At 35.3% G+C, this 21,620-nt stretch overlaps 1 protein-coding gene across 1 annotated transcript in view; it reads right to left on the reverse strand.

The window, feature by feature from the left end:
* Positions 1 to 1,917: 1,917 nt before the first annotated feature.
* Positions 1,918 to 21,620, reverse strand: part of Oxct1 (3-oxoacid CoA-transferase 1) — a 157,699-nt gene continuing 137,996 nt past the window's right edge. The window contains exons 15-17 of the mRNA XM_004848574.4: positions 16,327 to 16,407; positions 10,842 to 10,943; positions 1,918 to 3,747 (exon numbers count right to left, since the gene is read on the reverse strand). Coding sequence (XP_004848631.1) covers positions 3,706 to 3,747; positions 10,842 to 10,943; positions 16,327 to 16,407 — 225 coding nt within the window. The 3' untranslated portion in view covers positions 1,918 to 3,705. The remainder of the gene's footprint in view (positions 3,748 to 10,841; positions 10,944 to 16,326; positions 16,408 to 21,620) is intronic.

A 21,620-nucleotide genomic window follows, 5' to 3' on the forward strand; every position in this document is an offset into this window, starting at 1 on the left:
TTCTCTGCATCTTCCTCAAAGGTCTTACCTGACAAGCTGAGGGAAATCTTTTAAACCTGGCCTAAAATCACTTGTTTTCAACTCATAATTTAATTCAAAAAATATTTAGAAGCTTACCATAGGCTAGTAATTTTTACACAAATATACACATTTAGAACAAAGACCTACCACTGTACACTGATTTTGAAATATCTGGCTGAATATCATGCTAAAAAGAGCTAGGATATAGTTGCCTAAAGTCTTTTATAAAAGGGCCATCAAGCCTATTTAGCCTTTACAATCAAACATGATTTGTATTTGATTGTGACTTTGAAGGAGGAAATTGTCTTATTAGTTACCTGAATTGATGTAGGTCATCTCTCATGGGAACTGCTACATATGTAATCCACAAGTGGGTTAGGATTTTTAACCCAGACAGATACATTTAACTTTATGGAAACAGGAGACTTCAAGTATATGTCACACCGACATGGATTCAGGTCACATATTTATTGGTATTTATGCTTGTACCTAGTTTGATATTCAGTATAGCCCTTAGTAGGAACATATTACAGACATTGAGAACCAAAAGGACAGAACCAATGGACAATTTTGCCCCAAGATAATTTTATGGCACAGCATTTTTAAAGATCCATAATTCTTTTTACAATCAAATGTATTAATTACATCTTATAGAACAACAATGGAAAACAGTATAGTCTCCCCACTTTAAAAATAAAGAATTGGAAAAAAATTTAATAAATTCGAGGCCGTACAAGAAAAGGGAAGTTAGTGCCAAAAAATACCCCATCCATTGATTATTTGCTTATGCTTCCAATGGGACAATAATCAAACTTGTGAATACACTGAAATTGCAGAAGAAAGAAATCCTCCACCAACAACCTTTCTACCCACTGGTAACACCCACAAATGCTCTTATACGTATTCTCCAGGCCCAGGCAAAAGCAATTTTGTTCATACAATGCATAACTTTTGTAGGAGGCTAGATTCCTTTTAGAACTTGAGAGTTACAAAAGCTGTATGATTTCCTACTGTGGTTGCAGGTGACAAAAACCCAGTTCAAGCAAAAGGAAATTTGTGAGCTCATGTATGGGCATGCCTGGAGGGAAGTTGGCCTTAGGCATATCCAGAAGCAGGAGCCTATATAACACAATGTTGCTCTTCTGTGTATTTTTGTTTCAGTTTCTTTCCAACTGTAGCTCAGCTGGTGTGTGTGTGTGTGTGTGTGTGTGTGTGTGTGTTTGTATGTGTGTGTGTGTGCGCACGCGTGTGTGTGCATGTGTGTGTCCATGTGCATTTGGTGTACTGGGGAAAGTAGGTTTTGGTTTCAGACTCATATTCTTATGGCTTTGTGACCAGAGAGGAGTAAGAAAATTGACTTGTCTCTTGTCTCCATTTTTCAAATGTGAGAGAAATAACCTGGTACATTCTACATAATATACCAACCCTGGGTATAATCAGAGTGGAAGAGAGATATCAAAAATGGCATCCTAGGAAACTGCCGTTCCTCTGGCCAGAGAGGGAGTCTATTACTAGGACACAGATGCAGGTCAGACTAGCAGGAAACAACTTCAAAATGTATCATAACAAGCCTCTGGGAAATTAATTTATGTTTCATAAAGAAAAATATTAGATAAAAGCCAAAAATATTAATATATGAAGCCTTAATCAATTTTAACAGATATGTGATTGAGTTTTGATAAGGAGCAAGGTACAGAATTCATTTAGATAATGTTTTATTTGTTCTTTCTAGAAAGACAATATCTTTTCTTTGGTAAGATAAAAAGAAAAGCAACAACTTGATTAGAAGTGTTAAAGTGTACTGACTCTATTGTTGGCTAGTCTAACAATCTCTGTTGCATTATTTCCAAGTTTAGTCACATCATTCTCAAGGGAGAAAAAGAACAAACACACTGATCTCTATCAATTTGAATCTTTATTGTATTTCTTAATGCATTTAACATCTCAGTACTATTTCATCAAGAATACTAAGTTATTAACTTAGATTTTGCCAATGTTTAGAACATTCTCAAAATCACATGTTAAAGTAACAACTGGCATGATGAGAAAGTAACTTTGAAAATACAACAATCAAGAAAATATTTTTTCAAATCATAACTCTAATATAGATATATTACTCTCATGTATCTTGTACATCATAAGAAAGGTTCTTTGTTTTTTTACCAGTACTGGGAGTGTATACTTTCAACCATGCAGCTAGTCAGAAAGCCTATTTTATATATGGAGTATGGTACTCATAAAAATTCTCTTTTCCCTTGAATATTATTCACTATATGACTGTAGCTGTACTGGAAGAGAAATGAGTTTCAATCACAACTATCACCTAAAATATGCATAAGTTCCTACACTGAATGCCAAGATAATGATATATTACACTGTATTATGCCTACCTCTGTCCAAAGGCCAGCTGGCCAGTATGACTTCAGAGGGCCTGCACTTTCTCCTATCTGATACCCAAGATGCTTCTGAAGTGTCCCCCTGCCCCAATGACTGTCTGGTATTGAAGATACTCTTGAGAAAACACTTCTTCCAAATCTAATCCACCAAATCCATTTCCAACTCTAAAGTTGATCAATTCTTTAAATCCAGGTCTTGTCTATCATTATTTCCTCTACCTGGATAAGGATAAATTAGAAGCACTTCAGTAAAATAAGTAGCATAGGCAGAAACACAAAACAAAACAAAACAACCCCTAAAACACTGTTCTGTAGAAAGTCATTCAATATTTAGAATCTTTTCTAAATAGAAATGTGAGCCTAAAAATTAAGTATATTATGTTATTTTCATATCTTTGAACTCTGCTATCATTGTGACTAAGGACTAATGATAAATTACTCATACCCCTTTTGGCCTAAGAAGAAGTAAGTACAAGTAGCCCACTGGGCCTCAGCAACAGCAAAAGAATCTTAAGGATCTTTCTGGATATAAAGGAATACTATGCTGTTTTAAAATCTGAAAACTATTCAAGTTGATCAGTTGGGTTTCTAGCCCTCTTCTTATATTTAACTTTAGATTATGGAGAAGCACAAAGAGATGGTTGGATGTCTGTCCTTAAGGCAACTTCTTGGTGAGATTTCAGCATCAATCCAGCCTATACCTTCCTGTTTCTTCTACAAACCAGTTACCTTTCTTCCCAGAGACACTCCTGCTTGTCCTCTTGGCTATCTATTTAGCTATAAAAAGTATGGGAGGAAGGGGGATGGTGTAGGGAGATAAGATGCAATCACAAAATCAGGGCCCCTAATAAAAGTCAGAGAAGGCTGAAGGATAAATAATCATCAAGAGAGCATTCCTCCTAATAACAATTTCACATATATGTTATTTTTCTTTCAGGACTGTTAAGTCATAATTTAGTGAAACTCTTGTGAGGGCCCCCCTTAGTGGGCTACATATAATTTAGCATACGCACATACATGATGAAGGTATGGGTATGTCCATACGAGCACCAATGGTACGGACAACCTTCTCAGCACTTACGAAACAAGATAAGCATAAATATTTTTCTTTTGTTTTCATTAAAACGTCACACCATGCTCGAGAGAACAAAGTCTATATAGTTGTATAAGTTCTGAAACACTAAAAGAAATGTATCAAAAACAGCTTGTTAAATATACAATTATGATCCTGATGTCCTTTCAATTAAATCCTATGTTTAAAATGAAAAACAAATGTCTGTTTCACATTTCAAGTTGTGATCTGCTGCATTGGGATAAGTTTTGGTGAAACCTGGTAAAAGAAAGAAAAAAAATCAAATTATTAAAAATCATCTCATACACAATTACTTTGAATTTCTAAACTTGAATGATATAGGGAACAAGCAGCCTTGCCATAAACAGTGCTGCCTTAGCTGCTTTCCTTCTTTGCTGGAACACAATACCTGGCACCCACAGCTTAGAGGTGAGGTTTATTTTGATTCACACTTACTGTCTATAGTCAGTGAAATCCAGGGCAGAAATGGCATAGCAGAGGAGCACAGCAGAGGAAAGCTGCCCATGACAAGGCAACCAGGTAGCAAGAGCTACAGAAGGAGCCAGGGAGGGAGATTTACCCTCCCCCAGTGACCCGCCTCTTTTGGACAGGCCCCTTTCAACAGGCACTTAGCTGCCAAACTTATCAAGAGGTGATTACACTGATGAGTATAGCACCTCCATGATCCAATCACCTTCCATAAGCCCTGCCTCTGTCCATAGGAGGCCACTGAAGGCATAACAAAGTTTCCTTACTAGATAATACTTTTCATTCTGAAACACCAAGACACAGCTGTTCTGAGCACATTTGAGTACTTAGTCATTCTTTTTTTTTTCCTAGGGAATTATATTCATTTTATTTTGAGAGAGAACATAGGACCACTTTCACGGTGGGTATATATATATATATATATATATATATATATATATATATATATGCTTAATCACTGAACTATACCCCAAGCTCTATTCATTACTGTTTTATGGTAATACAAAATACAATAGTATTTGATACCAAATATTTTAAATATGTGAAACATCTTAATTTCCCTCCATATATTTTTCTGAATGAGAAACATCTAAATTTTAAGATACAGTAAGCTTTAATTGTCTGGATTTTGGCAAATTCAAAATTGAAGAAAATTCTGTATGAAGTCATTCTTAACCTTCTTGCACTGCACCTTCTAAATTAATGACTGGGGCTGTCAACAAAAAAGGGGCAAGGTAGGAGCAGAGGGAGACAATGAAAGGGTCCTGATAGGCAAGGCCTCCACTGGATGGATCATTGCTCTCTGAGACTGGTTAACTCTGAGACCACAGTCAAGTCAGTGCAAAGCACAAGTTTCCAAATCCTCAAAATGCAGGGTTTGCAATTGATGTAACCTTTCAATTACCTGGAAATATATTAATGAAAAGACAAATGATCACTGATAAATCTTATCAGAAATTTCAGAATCAGGAGAAAAATGATACAAAAGCAATAAAACAATTCTGAATTATGACAAAAGGAGCTAACAGCATTAAAACTGTATGTTGATCATGTTCAGTGTATTTGACAGTAATCTTATTCGAGACTCTTGATGAAGACAAAAATAAGAACAAATCTACACTTAAGGTAGAGCTAGTGAAAGGAGAATCCTAAATGTAAGTGATTCTGGGTTAATTGTGATAGATCATTCAAAGCATGGTACGAAGTTCAGATTTCTTTGGGTTTTGTTTTGCTTTGTTTTTGAGGCAGGGTCTTACTATGTACTCCAGGCTTGCCCTGAACTCACTGTGTATCCTACACTGGCCTCGAACTCACAGAGATCCTTCTGCCTCAGTCTCCAAAGTACAATGATTACAGTCGTGTATTACCATGCCTGGTTGTGCCACCATGCCCAGCCACATTTCTTTTTCTGGTACCGGGGATCGAACTCAGAACCTTGCGCTTGGCAAGGCAGATGTGGTGCCACTGAGCTAAATCCCTGGCCTGCAATTTCTTAATTTAAGATGACAAGTATACACTGGGCCCTAGTTAGGAATACTCTCTGGAAAGCACAGCATGAAGTATTAAAATTTAGGTACTTTTTGATGTGGCAATGAGAATGGGCCAAATTAGTATTTTGCCTTCCTGGATAAACAATTAATATTTTGTAAAATTAATAAATGAATGAATGCATGATTGGATAAACTTCAGAGAACTACAAGAAAGGTTTTTAAGAACGGTTAAGTCAGTATTAAAAATTAAGAGAGAAGGCAATTAATTGCTTCTGATAAGGATATTTTTGGTTCATTTATAAATAACTTCTGTATTATTTCTTTACAATGTCAAGAGTTAATGACCTTTCTTCCAGTTTTGTACTAAAAATGACTAAGAATAAATAAGAATATACCAACATTTTCTACTAAAAGGATGAAAAAAGGCTAACAGTGAAGCTTGGCACAGAGTTCAGGATAAATGAGAATGAATTGAGTCTTGCCAGTTCCAAGAGCAGACAAACAATAAGAAACAAAGTAATGTTCCATACACATAGACTTTCAAGTCTACTAAGGATAATGAAGAACATATGAGCTCTTTGCATTTAAATATATATGTCTCACAAACAGTTTTTCATTGTCTTTTGTTTAACAACAGAGCATCTGTGGAAATAATTAATTGAAATGAAATTATTCTTCTTTAAAGCAGACCATTTCCAATGGATACTTAGAGCATTTTCTTTAAAAGGAAACTGGACACCTTAATTTTTCAAATGAAACATCTGACCCTTTTCCTTGTCATGTCAGCCCTATTTTGAGCTCTTAATATCATTCATATCCTCAATTTAGAAATTGACTTTTATTGGAAAAGAAGATGAAGCTTTATAAAAAGACTGGCTTGGCTTGTCTATTTTGTAATGAAAAACGTCTATTAAACCACCACTTCTCATTCTGTTCTCCCACAGTCTCATCAGCACTGTAAGTCTATGCAAGCCAAAGTACATTATTCTGCCAGCGTGATCTACAGGCTAAGCACAGACAGCAAGATCTAGGTGTAGAAGGTAAGCCAACAACTTGTCTTCTCAGCCAATTGACATTCTAAGAGTATACTGCTTAATTCTGGTTTAATGTCCATTCATAATAAATACTGAGAGGATATATTTATTGAATTTGGGAAAGAATGTCTGTAGCTAGTTTCTTTTGGAGTGTTTTTGTTTAATTTTTTGTTGCTGGTGGTGTAGGTGTATTTGTGACTGAAGAATGAGGCCAAGGCCTTTGGGCATGAAAACTGTACTAATTAGTTCTATTTTTTCATATTTCATAGTTCAATATACACTGAGTGTTTAATAATCATAGTTGACCAACAATTTTTGGAAGTTTATTTATTTTATTGTATGATGCTCAAATACTGATTAAATTCATTTTTAATTTTTTGAATAAAAACAAAAGATACTGTTTCCAAAAAGGTTCATAGACATTTATGGTAAATTTAATATAACTTAAGTATTTATCAGACTTAAGCATTTATCAGAAAATAAATAAATAATCAACTGAATTCACTACTCGCTAAAAAGGGATATCTTAGAGATAATGGAATTTAAGTGATGGAATGTCATCTTTCTTTTCCCTTTCTATTTTGGCCTATCAAGTAAAACGATGAATAATATAAGAGACAAAATAAAGGAATTTGACATTTTAATTAACTTGTCACAGATGCAATATGATATGTGTGATATGAGAAAGAATTATTAGTTGACAAATATTTGGGACTTCTCTCAGTCAGCGGTGAAAATGCATGCTAAAACAGAATGCTAGAGACTATCTCAAGCTTAAAACCTTTTGCTTGTCACAGGAAACAATCAATAGAAGGAAAAGACACCCTATGGAATGGGGAGAAATATTTTCAAATCATGTGTCTACAAGGAGATTAAAACCCAGAATATACAAGGAACTTCTACAAGCTCAAACAAAAAGAACAACCTGATTTAAAAGTGGGGAATTGAATAGACAATTCACCAAAGAAGATACATAATTGGCTAACAAGCATATAAAAAGATGCTGAATGTCAGAAATCACAAGAGAAATGCAAATCAAAGCAAAATGAAATAATGATTCTGACCTATTAGGATGGCTACTATTAAAATAACAAGCATTGGCAAGGATGTGAAGAAACTGGAATTCTTTGTGCACAGTTAGAATGTAAACGTTACAGCCATTGTGGAAAACAATCTAGAGGTCCCTCAAAAAATTAAAAATAGAATTATCATATGACTTAGCAATTCCACTTTTGAGTACATACCCCAAATATTTCAAAGCAGGATATATTTATACAATCATGTTCATAGCATCACTATTCACTATGGCCAACAGGTGAAGTAACCCAAATGTCCATTAACAGATGAAAACTATAAAACACTAAGAAAAGAAATCAGAGTGAACACAAAAAAATGGAATTCATAGATTGGAAGAATCAATATTGTTAAAATGTTCATATTATCACAGTGATCTACATATTAAGTGCAGTTGTTCACAGAACTTAAAAAAAAATCCTAGAATTCATATGGGACCACAAAAACAACAAAAAAAGACCTCTAATAGTCAAAGTCATGTTGAACAAAAAGAACAAAACAGGAGGTATTAACCTACCCAACTTGACCAATAGACCAGAATAGAGATACTAAAAGTAAATCCACGCATGTATTGTCAACTGATCTTTGAGCAAAGGTGTTAATAAGAACATGCATTAGCAAAAGGTCAATCTTTTCAATAAATGGTGCTGGGGGGTTATACTGGAAGAAATACATTTACATATGTTTACATTATATGTAAGAGAATGTAACTGACCTCATATAACTGGATCTCTCAATCAATTATAAAACTCAATTTGACCTGGTTAAAGTCATGTGTGTGTGTGTTTGTGTGTGTGTGTGTGTGTTTATAAGACCTGAAATGATGTATGCAACTACTAGAAGAAAACACGCCTCAGGACATTGAAATAAGCAAGGATTTAAAAAAAAATTTGGATAACACCCCACAGGCACAGAAGACAAAACTGGAGGTAGACAAATGAGAGTATATAAAACAAAAAACCTTCTATACAGCAATGGAAACAACAGAGTGAAGACAAACCTGCAGAATGGGAGAAAATATTTGTAAACTATACAGCTGACAAAAGTTTACTACTCAGAATATATAGAACTCAACTCTATAGGAACAAAGCAAATCAAAAATCCTGAATAATCCAAAAAAAATAGGCAATAGACCTAAATAGACATTTCTCCAAGTAAGAGATGCAAATAGTTAAAAGGAAAAGTGTTCAACATACTAGTCAAAGAAATGCAAATCAAAATCACAATGAGAATCCTCACTCTGGTTAGATTGGCTACGATCAGAAAAAAAACAAAAAAACCCCAGCCTTTTGGCTAAGACCAAGTGTGAAAAGACAAAAGATAACTAGTGTTTGCAAAAATGTAGAGGAAAAAGAACACCGCTTGTTGTAATATAAATTAGTATAGCCACTATGGAAAACAATACATAGGTAGCTAAGAAACTTAGAACTACCAAAAATTGCACTTGCAAAGGAAATGGAATCAGTCATGGAAGAATCATCTGTATTCCTATATTCAAGACAGTCAAGAAATGGAAACAAACTAAGTATCCATCAACTGATGAATAAAGAAAATGATACATATACATAGTAGAATATTACTTAGCTATAAAAAAAAAAGGATTGCTGCCATTTAAGAAAACACAGATGAAACTGGAGGTCAGTATGTTGAGTAAAATAAGCCAGGCACAGAAAGACAAGTTCTGCATAATTTCACTTGTACATAGAATATAAAAAGAAAATCTTAATTCTGTAGAAGTTGAGGTAGAATTGGAGCTAGGGAGAGTAGGGAGGAGGGAAGGATAGGAAGAGGTTGATCAATGGATACTGCATTACACTTAGCAGGAAGAGGTTCTCTTACTGTTCTCGTACAGTCAGGTGACTATAGATAATAATGTAATGTTCACTTCAAAAATCTGGAAGAAAGGATTTTAAATGTTTCCACCATAAAGAAATAAATAATCAAAGAGACAGATTTGTTTACTCTGATTTGACCATTGCACAATGTATACATATACTGAAATATCACATAGTACCCCTATAAATACATACAATTTTTAGGTATCAGATAAAACTAATAATAAAAAATGGTATAGTATTGGAATCCAAGAGGGACCACGGAGATATTTTTCATGATATGAAGATATGGAAAATGGCACTTTTTATGTGAAAACAAAGCAAAAACGGTAAAAACTCATCCTTTTCATTCCTGATTTACTGGCACATATAACAAAGAATTAGATAATGAGGGTGTTCTGTTTTGTATTCTCTTTTGCAGCAGACAATAGAAAATTCTCAGAAATATTACCTGACAAAGAGAGTAACCCTTACACACACACACACACACACACACACACACACACACAAAGCAAAAATAAAGAACAGGTGATTAAGATTGATTTGCTTTTATCATTGGAATAAGATATCCTGGAGTATAAATAACACCCCTCCCAAGGGTATTGAAAAGGTAATTAAATATGTGCTTTTCAAGCAAGACATTACTAGGGGACCTCTTTTTTCCTAAGGGAAATTCAGAAAAGGTTAATAGACAAAGACCTAGGTACAGTACCAGGAACAGTTATTATGTGGATAATGAATTATGAAAAGAAATTGTTTTAAAGAAATCTGTTATGCACTGAGAGGTACAAGCCAGGCATGTAGTATACAGGAAGTTATGTATGAATCTTATGCATGACTTGTCAAATAATTTTTGTTGAATGTGTTTCTCCAAGGATAGCTGCAATATTAACATATTTTCTTCTTGTTACATTTCATTTTAATTAGCAGATTGCATCTTTTAAGACTATCTAAGAATCCAATATTTCTTCCATTATTTCAGAGATACATCGCTTTTACTTTTAGTTAACTAAGAGGGCTGAGTCATCCATCATAAATGGGTTTAAAAATAAGGAAGCATCATTTCCCCGTGTCTTGTTCACATTTTTGAGGTAATCAAGTTTAACCACATACGACATATTCTCAATTCAGAAGAGGACTGCCTGGCATGTCACAGAAAATGGCTTAGAGATCAAGCTGGCCCTTCTATTTCCAGGCACTTCTGTGGCTCCTCCCTGTTTTTGACTCCTGAGCCAAGGTCAGGCTATGAGTCAGAGTATGATTCCTGCTCCCACCTGCTCTCTTCTGGAGGCTCCTTTCCTTCCACTTCTATTCACCACAAAGGTCATTTCCCAAAATGATCACAAATTAATGGTTCGTGTCTTGAAAACACTCATTCATTGAGCCCATGATATGCACAAGAGGCTGGATTTGCTCACAGAAAAACTTACTGCAAAATCACACCCAGTGCTCTTTTGTATGTCATCCACTGTCAGGTCTTCCCAGAGCTCAATCAGAGTCAGCCCTTTCTTCTTGTCCACGTCAAACACAGCCTGTGGGAGTAAAGGAAATGACAATGACAACTTCCATCACAACAATTATTTTACAGCACAAAAGATTCTGAAAATGAGCAATGAAAAAATGTCAACCATAACTATTATAAATAAATGTCAACTCACTCATCAGCAATTAGTTGTGGAACACTGTTGATGTCAGAAAAATTACTAAGTGTTGGCTACTGGTGGCAGTTTATTACTATTGCAATCAGTTTTTAAAATCTACTCTCCTTTTGCTAAGTCTAACACTTTTGGTGAAATGTCAACGAGGTGATTAAAAATGAAAAGGAATTAAAAAAGAATGAAGAAAGTGAGGGAGCCAGGGGATAACCGGAAAAAGAAACAAGGATGATAAAAAAAAGTTTATAAATGCTGCTGGATAAAGAATTATAGGAAACAAAAGAAGGTGCTCTGAAGTGTCTGAAAGTAATTATAAAAGAATAGCTGAGCTGGTCCTGAAAGACCTAGTAAATGGTAAAATTTCCCCTTTACAGTCTAATGAAAACATACAATTCCCAAGAGGAGAAGATACATTTAGGTCAATCATGAGGAGGCCAACTTCACCTTAAACATTCTATTATGAGACTCTGGCCCATTGTCTCAGGTGATGGTAGGGCCAACTGGTATAGCTTGACTTTGGGGGAGGGACCTGAAAAGGCATTTAATATGACCTTCCACGAGAGAATTCTTCAAAAGTCTTCCAAGATGGTTTCCAGGGCTCTGCTTAGACACTTCCACTAAAGGAGGTTCACTTGTCTCAAGATGGTTAATTTATAAGAGTGCAAAAAATAAGAGAAAAAGTATCTCTGAATTTTGTTTTTAAGAACAGGCACAGAAATGATTTAGAGGGAAGATAACTATGGAATCATGAATATAAGTCTTCAGAATCAGAAAGAGAAAATCTATAGCCAATTGACTTGTTGCTTTAAAAATAACTTTTATTAACATATTTATCTCACCCTAATTATTTCCCAAGATCATTAAAAAGACATTATTTTTTTTAAAAAGGGAAGTTTACTTTTGAAATATTTCCATTTAGTGGTATAAAGTGCAAACAAAAACTTGACAGAAATGAAGACTAAAGCCTAAAAGCTACAATAAATTGCTCAACTATCAAGAATAATTTTGAAACTGCTTTGTTTTGTAGTAAGTTAACTGCTTTATCACAATATAAGGCCATATTACAGTTAATAGTTAATTATAGCCCAGGTGCTAATGAGGAAGGCATCTTTCATAATCTCATTCTAGCAGTAAGAAGCAATCAGGGTCATATTATCCCCAGAGTCTATCTCAAAGGGCAACCCAATAGGCATGCTAATGGAACTTTAGTCTTTTGCATGCCACCCTTAAGAGTATTCTCATTCACTTGTTCAGCAAGTGCCTATTAAGCATCTGCTCTGTGTGGAGCACAGTGATAAACATGCAACATTCTTTTCCTTGAAGTACATAAAGTTCCAAATTTAGCTACTCCTTCTTTACTTATTTTTGCTATATAATGTCACCTACAGTTCAGGCTCCAATCATGCTCACATGCTAATGACTCCCACAAGTTTATTCAATTACTTCTCCTGACTTCTCCTATGAGCTCTAGATCCAAATTTCCAATTTTTAATCAATATCTCTGACTGGATGTCCTCAGAATATCAAATTGAGAATGTTCAAACGAACCTTTTCTTTTCCTGCCTCCTATTGCTCCTCACCCTTCTCCTCTTAGAGTCCCGGGCTTCATTAACCCATAGCAACTACTGACTCATTCTAGCTTCAGAGGTACTACTCATGGGTCCTCAGGAACCATAAATTTAATTTTTTATGAAAGAAAAAAATATTTATGCTAAATATTTATTTATAAACACATTACATAAGTCCATGTAACATAAAAAATAAAATTAATTTTCAAAACATTTAGGACAAGGTTTCTTACAGCACTGATTACAAATTGGTATTTTACAAGCATCACATCAGATAGCAGTTTTTCTGTCTTTGCTGCTGGGGCACATGGCATATCTTTTATATTTCTTTTGTCAGTAGATTGTCTGGGCTCCTTTATAATAGAAATCTCCATTCCCAGGATTTCTGCTGAAAGTTTTTGTAGTTTCATAGGCACTTTTTTAGTAGCCATTCTGGAGCGCAGATTTTTCTCAATCGCACCCCAGAGGGCTTAATAAAGTCAAAACATTTTATCCTTTCACCTCATTGTCCAAACCAGTACAATACATGAGAGTTAACATCCACAACATTTAAAATGGCATAAAAAATTGCCATTGGCCAACGGCTGGTTCTCCTGGACAGCAAATATAATAATGCACATTTTCCATCAAACGTGTCAACTCTAGATTTTATGTCACTATAAAAATAAATAATATCAGGGTTTTGGGTTTGTCAACAATGGTGCACAGTTGACATTAACATGGCACTTTTACCTTTTTTGGTATGTATGAAACTAATGTGCTGATAGCATAAAATCCAAATACTGATGACTGAACAGTTTGTTTTCCATTTGATAAAAATTCAGGTGGTAGAGGGTTCTTTTTTTTTTTTGAAGTGCCTACATTAGTCAAGTTTTTCTTTTTAAGTTCATCAAGAAGTTCCACTGAGCTACACCAACAGTCACAGCTAACATTTCTTTTAGTACCTTCGACAGATTCCACAAGCTCAGAACAGTGCTTGTAGGACTTGAGAAGGTAGATTTGGTAGAATCAGCTGTCTTTATTTCAGCACCAGCATATATTTCTGCATTTAGCATATAATGAGTCTGAGCATCAGCTGAAATCTGCACTTTATGCCACATTTAGCTTGGCTTGTTAGGTGTAAATATTCTAAAACTGCATTTTTCTCAAAATGTTGCTAAAATCTCATTGATGGTTAGGTGAAATCCAGGAGAATAACATGACTTTGACCTGGTGACAAACTTCAAATGAATCTGAGACAGCAGCTAACTAACTTATTCATTTTCACTCTTTTCTAGTTTTGACATTAAAACTTAAGGCAACATACTAAGAATGAAAATCAAGTCAGACTTATAGTAGCATGAAAAATGGGTCTTCCTGTTCCATCTGTTGCCCACCTTGAACAGATATCTTTGTGGCCAGACTTAAAAATAGTAAAAACTCTATAAAAGCTTAAGTTAGTGCTTTGACACAGGAAAAAAGTGATATTGTATTTACTACCGATAGGTTCTCAGGACCCAATATATTATTCCCTGTAGAATTATAGATACTGAGTATGAATCTCATGTGTACTCGATGAAATACTTGAAGTAGGAGACTATAGAAATGACAAGTAAGCAATGTTGACAAATGAAGAAAACATAGCACTTTTAAAAATGTGTCGGGTCCTCAGGGCCCAACTGTGGTAGCTGTGGTTTAAAACAATAGGTCAACAAGTTTTTCGCTCTAGGCAGAAAACTTGAGAATCATATCCATATTAACATCTGTGTTCTACTCATCATCAAATCAGGTGAAGTTCATCTCCTAAATCTCATTCAAATCTCTCTTTCTGTCGTGTGAATTAGGATCTTAAATTTCTTGCTTATATCTGTCATGGATCCTTCTAACTGGACTCTGTCTTATCACTTCTCCTTCTACTTTACCAAAATGCCAGTTTTTTTACTAAAAGAAAATCTAATCAATTATTCCCCTAACTACTAAAAGTCACAGAAGGGTTCCCCACTTTCTTTCTGATAAGAACTACATTTCTTAACAAGTCATCCATACTCCTTCATTATTTTGGCCCCTTGTCTTTTCTACCCTAGCCTTTAGATGCTGGGTGTGCCCCTGCTCCAAACTGCCACTGGCAGGTCCTGGAACAGGCCATGCTTTCATAACTCATTTGGGACTTTACATGTTTTCTTCCTTTTACCTGGAAGATCTTTGGTTTTTTTGTAACTTATAAAATTCCTGTTTGGCTTTCAAGGCCCACAACTCCATCTATCAGCTTTTTCAGAAAGAAAAGTAGGATACATTTATTTAATGAGTATTTATTGAGAATGGGTCAGGCACCGTGTTCAGTGTTGGATTGAGACCTATGAGTGAAACCGGCAGAACTTCAGGACTATTTCAACACACTTGTGAGTGTGAAGTTAGGATAAGTACAAGTATTCAGGGAAGCACCCAGAAAACTTATAAAGGGATAGGGAATACTTGCCAGAAGGGTGAAAATAACAAATGCATAGCTGAAGTGAAAGATAAGCAGGAATTACCAGATGAATGGTGAGAATAATGATCCAGAGAGAGATTCAGAATGGGCAAAGTTCCTGAAGAACATGGTCCAGGGGAGAATGCAACATACTCCAAAGCATTTTAGCATGGCTGAAGTGGAAAATGTCAAGGGAGGAAAAAAAACTAAGACCTGAGAAGAAAGGGAACAAACTATGCAATGTCTTGCAAAACATGTCAAAACCTTGCATATGATATACAGTACCTAAAAGTTTTCTTGGTACTCTTCCCCAGGCTGTCATGTACCTTTCCTTTAGGTTCTTAACTTAGCATCTGCTATACATCTGTACTGTGTCCTCTGTGGTGTTTATTGCTCTAAATGTTGGTGATGTTGGATGCTTGAAATCTATCTAACCCTCTGAAATATGCTCACCTCCTCTTTGTATCCAACAGTTGGGAACAGTCTCCTTCAAAGTGCTTGAAAGTACTTATAAAATGAACAAAGGAATCAACAACATAGATAGATAGAAAGGGTACAAAAGGTATTTTAAATGATAATAAATATAAATAACAGTAGAACTTGTGACAGTTAATCTTGATGGTCAATTTAATTGGCTTGAGAGATTAGTAAAGCACGCTTCTGGGTGTGTCTGGGTGGTTCCTGTGGCCTGACCCTGAGGATTACATCTGGTCCCTGGCCCCTTCCTCTCTGGGGCTCTTCCCCTGCTCTCTGCTTCCTGGATGCCATGAATTGAACTGATTCGTTCTACAATGCATCATTAAAACTTGACTGAGTTTTCTAACATGAAACCCACCAATTTGTACTCATGATTTGGAAAGCAAAGAAAAAAATAAGAATGATTTTATTTTTATATATATATATTACAGTTTGATATTTTAAAGATAGAATAATCTTTAGATAGATATATAGATAGATATCTTAAAACAGAAGAATCAATAAAGTTATTCTCTGATATATCACAGTGTCAAAGTTTCCAAGGATAGTTCCATTTTGTTGTGTATTTTGTATTTCCAGAGAGTTGCACATGAAAAATTCTACATTTAGAAACATTAAATGATGAATTTTCCTACTTATTCTATCCACAAACTAAATTACTGCTATGACACTGACATAATACACTCTCAGAAGGTAATAAAAAATTCTAAAATGCTTCTAAAAAAGCAGTGGTAGACATTAGAGGAAATAAAAGAGAAAGGTACTTTACCTTTTCTGTAATAATGCGGTTGACACACTGCTTTCCAGTCAGTGGTAATGTACATTTCTCCATGATTTTATGTGCATTTCCCTGTTTTAAAGAAAGTAGAACCATCAAAAATAGTAGTTAAGGAGAAATTCTTATTTAGAACCGGTGTAAGTATAGGACAAATAACAACTACCAGAAAAATAGTCTTCAAAATACAGATGTTTCAAAATCTTTTCACAGTCACCTTTTTACTCTTTCTGGAGACAGTTTCCATCCCTGAAATAATTTAGGGAGGATGCCAAATGAACAGCCAAAGATACATGTTTTATTTGAGAAATGCCATGCTGCATATCTGACCTCTCAAGCCACTTAATTTGTATAACCTGATGTAAAATTTCACTTCTAATATCCTGTTTATTTTCCCTTCAAGAGAAGATTTTGAAAAATATGACCAGCTCTCCAAGGAGAGGAAACATATGTTGAACACAAATGCCAAAGTTCCCTTTAAAAACAACAACAAAAAATTAATTATTTTGGTTATAAAACAGATACACAGAAACAACAGTGCCTTAACTTCCTTCTTAATAGGAAATACACTTCTATTTTAAAAGCATTTTCTTCTATATATTTTCTTTTTATATCCACATTTTAAATATTATGCTCACCACGCTATTTATTTCTTGAGTGATTAAATTTAGACCCTAATTATTGGTCTCTTGTGGTAGATGAGGACTTAATTCTCTTATAAACATCATCCCAAGGCTACCTTTATCATTTTCAATTCTTCCAATATGGACATGTCACACCTGGTAGTTAATTCCATGGTCAGAATTTACATTTTTTCCTTAGGTTATCACAATGATGTAGGGTAGACAGAAGGGTACTGATGACCATGGCTTGCCCCAGTTGTGGCAACAATCTAGAATTGCTAAATAGAAACTCCAAATTAAAAAGGAACAAGACAACCTGGGGCGCTGGTGCGTGCCTTTAATCCCAACTACTTGGGAGGCACAGATGGGAAGAGTCCAAGTTCCTGGCCAGCCTGGACAATTTAATGAGAATGTCTCAAAAAATACACTTTTTTACATCATTGTAAGGCTTAATGATCGTGTAAAACTGATCACTGCTGCGCCCAATAGTGTAGCATATTATAATTATATTTACTTTCTTATATAGCTCCTCCTAGAGGTTGGCTGAACTTCAGTTTGCTCATCAGTAAAATGTGTGAGCTTGTCTAAATGCACAATTCTTTCAGTTTCTTTTAGTCACTGTTTCTTTCTTCAAAGATAAAAGGGGGATTAAAAATAGAAAAACAAGTTTTCACCCGCTAACTTCCTCCCTTACCCTACCTACCCTCACTATAAAAGTGGCCCTAAAGGCAAGGTCTATGGAATACAATCCAAATATTAATTCTGATTATTTGATCTTCAGATCATTTTCTTACGACTATGAGTAAATTCCTTTTTAAATACCAACTACCAGGAGCTTAACTCTGTTGAAGTTGAAAGTGAACTCAGTACATTCTGCATCTTCTCTTATAAATGGCAGAATGCTTTTTTTTTTTGCCTTTTGGATCTAAACACACTGACTACAACACTGATGTCATCTTTACCATGTCAAATTTCACCAGTTTAAACATGAGTTTATTACCTAAGTTTATCCCTCTCCCCTGGAATCAGACCAAGTATATCGTCAGATGTAAATTTCAGATAACAAGGTTTAGTTAAGATTTTATTCCTCATAACCTGTCAACTCTATAGCATACTAGTAATCTAAAGGTTCTAGTGTACTTAAAGTAGTGCAAGGCATAAAAGCCATTCAATAGTTTTTGGATGAATGTATTCATGAAAGAATGAATGGGAAAGGAAAATCGATTGGGAGTCTTTGATGGACTTTTTAAAACTCTAATTTTAAAATCTATCACTTTCAGTCAAAAGTGGTGATATATATATATATATATGATAGAAATCACACCTTTAAAAACAAGTTCCATGTTCCTGCATCCTGCCCCATAAGAAAACTTATCTTTAATAAGAGAACATCACTTTTACTTCATTTTTCTATTTTCCATTCAAAATTTCAAATTTTGCATGTCACATATCCCAAATTAAAAAGCTGAAATTAATGATGAATATTTGAACTTCTACAGCTGTCAGTTCTTTTTTTTTTTTTTTTTTAGCTGTCAGTTCTTATATTTAATATAATCCAAATAAGGCATGTCACAATGAATTCCAAGGCTGACTTCAAACAAAGTGAATAATCTATAGGCCTCTGAAGAACATTTTCTATAGGGAGCTCTTAATTTGTTCTCATTTGAGAGCAAGATCTTCATTTGGTGCAAAAGCAGCCACTTGGATTTTAATGAACAACCAACTCTATTTTAGGGGGAAATCATGAATTTCAACTGACAGTATTAACTGCACCCTACCAACAGAGACCTCTACAGATCATTTTCTGAATACATAATATATCACAGTGCTGAAGAGTGTGGGCTGGAACTGAAGATCTGTGTATAACACTATCTGTGCAAGATCCATGTGCTCATGATTTCTTATCCACCTTAATTCTCAGGCTCATTCCTTGGCTTAAATGAAATCCAACTGTCCAGTACTCAACAATAAATGTTAGCTGGTATTGTTTGTATAGCCTATATTTAACATTACTACAACCTAAAATGGAATTCTTTATGAACTTTTAAGTTCTTACATAAAATCTGATAGAATTATGCAGAAAATGGCCTAAATACAATTCCTGAGATCAACAAAACTAATGAAAACACAAGATATATTTCGAGGCAACCATATGGCTTGCCTAGGAAACTGACACCAAGTGTATTCCTGCATTTAAAACAATGTAGCTAGATGATTCCATTCATATTTAGCTCCAAGACATAGCAAAGATCAAAAAAAGAAGGAAATTGGAACTCAGAAAGATTAGCAATGTCATTGTTTCAATATTCAACAATGAGTTAGCTATGAAGCCACAATATGACTAACTCCCACTTCAGCACTCTATTCTAACCATGCTGGGCTGAGCCTCACACTGTGCCATGGCAGCTACATATATTAGTGATTCACGAAGGAGGAACAATTGCTGAGTTCTTAACATTTAAAAATAAATCCTAAAAATGAGAGGCAGTATAGTATAGCAGCAAAGACCACTATAGGAGGACTTTTACCAGGACTTTTCCCTTTAATAGTTCTTTGGTCTCTTAAATTTTAGTTACTTCTTCAGTTGCCTTCTTTTTACATGCTTATTATGAGAATCAGATTAAACATACTGAAAAATACAATAAAGTAGAGGAGGTTGAATCTATGTACAAAAATCCAGGGTTATGAGGTCTTGTTCATCCTTATTCTGCATCTTTTTTTCCTTCATCAATAAGAAATGTCAGAAAAGGCCTAACAACATGTGGCATTAAAAATTCAACTAGTACTGAAGACTCCTGATTTCAACATGTTATTATTTGTTAACATCATGATAACATTGGTGAATACCTAAATCCACCTCCTCCACCTGCTCTCTCAGTTTTTCTTTTCCTTGGTCAATACATATAGATTTCATATATGTATTCTGAGTATTTCACCATTTGGTTGTTAAATGGTTTAAGGTCTCTGTACTTTCTCTTACTTGCTTCATTGTGATCTCTCTAATTCTTTAGCTGCCTGAATGGAATTCTGGCCCTACATTCTGTGATAATGAGCAACTCTGGTTAAATGATCATAAATCCCCTTGCTAACTTAACAGTGAGTTTCAGGTTATCACAGTGAACTCAGTCCCAAATAATCAGCTGTGTTTTTTCCATAGCAGAATGATTTTTCCACTTGATGTTAACATTTCATTCACCTGAGGCAACTGAGCATTTAAGATATCGCTTTATATGAAGCCTCATTTTCAGGCTTATCTTTTCTGTTAAGTACTTCCTAATGTGACTGCAGTACTTTTTGCCTTTCAAGCACCTTCTTTGAAAAAGCCCTAATGATGAACTACGGAGAAGACACAATTTCTGGGAATTGGTTGTTTTTAAAAGAACTAAGCCCTCAAGGTTTTGCTCATGTTTCCTGCTGGCTGGAACACATCCCATCTCATACTCTGTCACCTCAAATTCAATCTGCAACACACTTCCTGTTCTTCAGGACTTGGCTCTGGTGTCATTTGCTCTGAGGAAATCTCCAATGTATCTATCTGGTGTCTCACTCCCATGTCCCTGGTCTTGTCCTTCCTTTTCGTGACACATGGGGTGTTGCGATCACTGACCACCCACCACCCAGCAACAGATCCTGAGTTTGCTAAGCACTGAGACCATTCAGCTTTGCAGCTACAGCAATAAGTAGAGCACTCAAAAACCTGAATATTACATTTCTGATTCAAGCAGTTCTGAGAGGTAGAGCTATAAAATACCACATGACTGTCAGGGGACCACTAGAGGCTACGTTCTAGTTCTCAGATGTGTACTTGTACATTCCCAGCAACTCCAGCTCACTGGGAGAAGCACAGCTAACAAAAGTACATGAAAGGGATCACAAAACTCTAGGGACACAGGTAAAGGAATGATCAAAGGAAGAAGCAATACTGTACGAGACAATATACAAATTTAAAAGGAGAAACAGAAGCAAAGTAAATTTCAGTTATTTTACCTCTTCTACCCGTTCGTTCCTAATCTTCAAGGGTTGTCATAATCCACTGAAAGGAAGGGCTATAAGGGCAGAACTTGGCAAGAGAATGTTAAATACTTGCCAAAAACAAGGAAACCAATAGCGGGGGTTCCTCATAACTTGCTAAAATATCAAAGAAGGCCTAACAGTTTCTATTCCTCACTTCTTACCTCCCTCCATCCATCTTAATGCTTAAATCAAGAGGAATATTTTCTACACACACACACACACACACACACACACACGCGCGCACGCGCGCGCCACACATAGATATAAAATACTGGGGAACACTACTACAAAATACATGACTGTCACTTCACTGTGATGGTTGATGTGGTACATATATAAGAAAAATGGAATTTGTTGAATGAAGAAAATCAAGGTAAACAAAATAACAAGGCAGGATAAGATTACTCAGAGTTTATCCTCGGGATAAGTTTGGCCTTGACATAGCACCTGCTCTGTAGAGATTCTAGTGATCCACACAGAACTTCAGTGGAGAGGCCTAGCTAATGTAGAGAACGTTTACTACTAGAAATGACCTTTATATATACATGAAGTAAGAGTTTATGGTGGTGACACGGACAGTTTTGAGGGAAAGACTAGGCAAATGAGACAATGGATATAGAAAGCATTTCCCTGAAAATAATCTTCAGTGAT

Source organism: Heterocephalus glaber, unplaced genomic scaffold, assembly GCF_053883595.1.
Source record: "Heterocephalus glaber isolate CG9 unplaced genomic scaffold, H.glaber_assembly_v1.0 deba00001538, whole genome shotgun sequence".
NCBI classification, from domain to species: Eukaryota; Metazoa; Chordata; class Mammalia; order Rodentia; family Bathyergidae; genus Heterocephalus; species Heterocephalus glaber.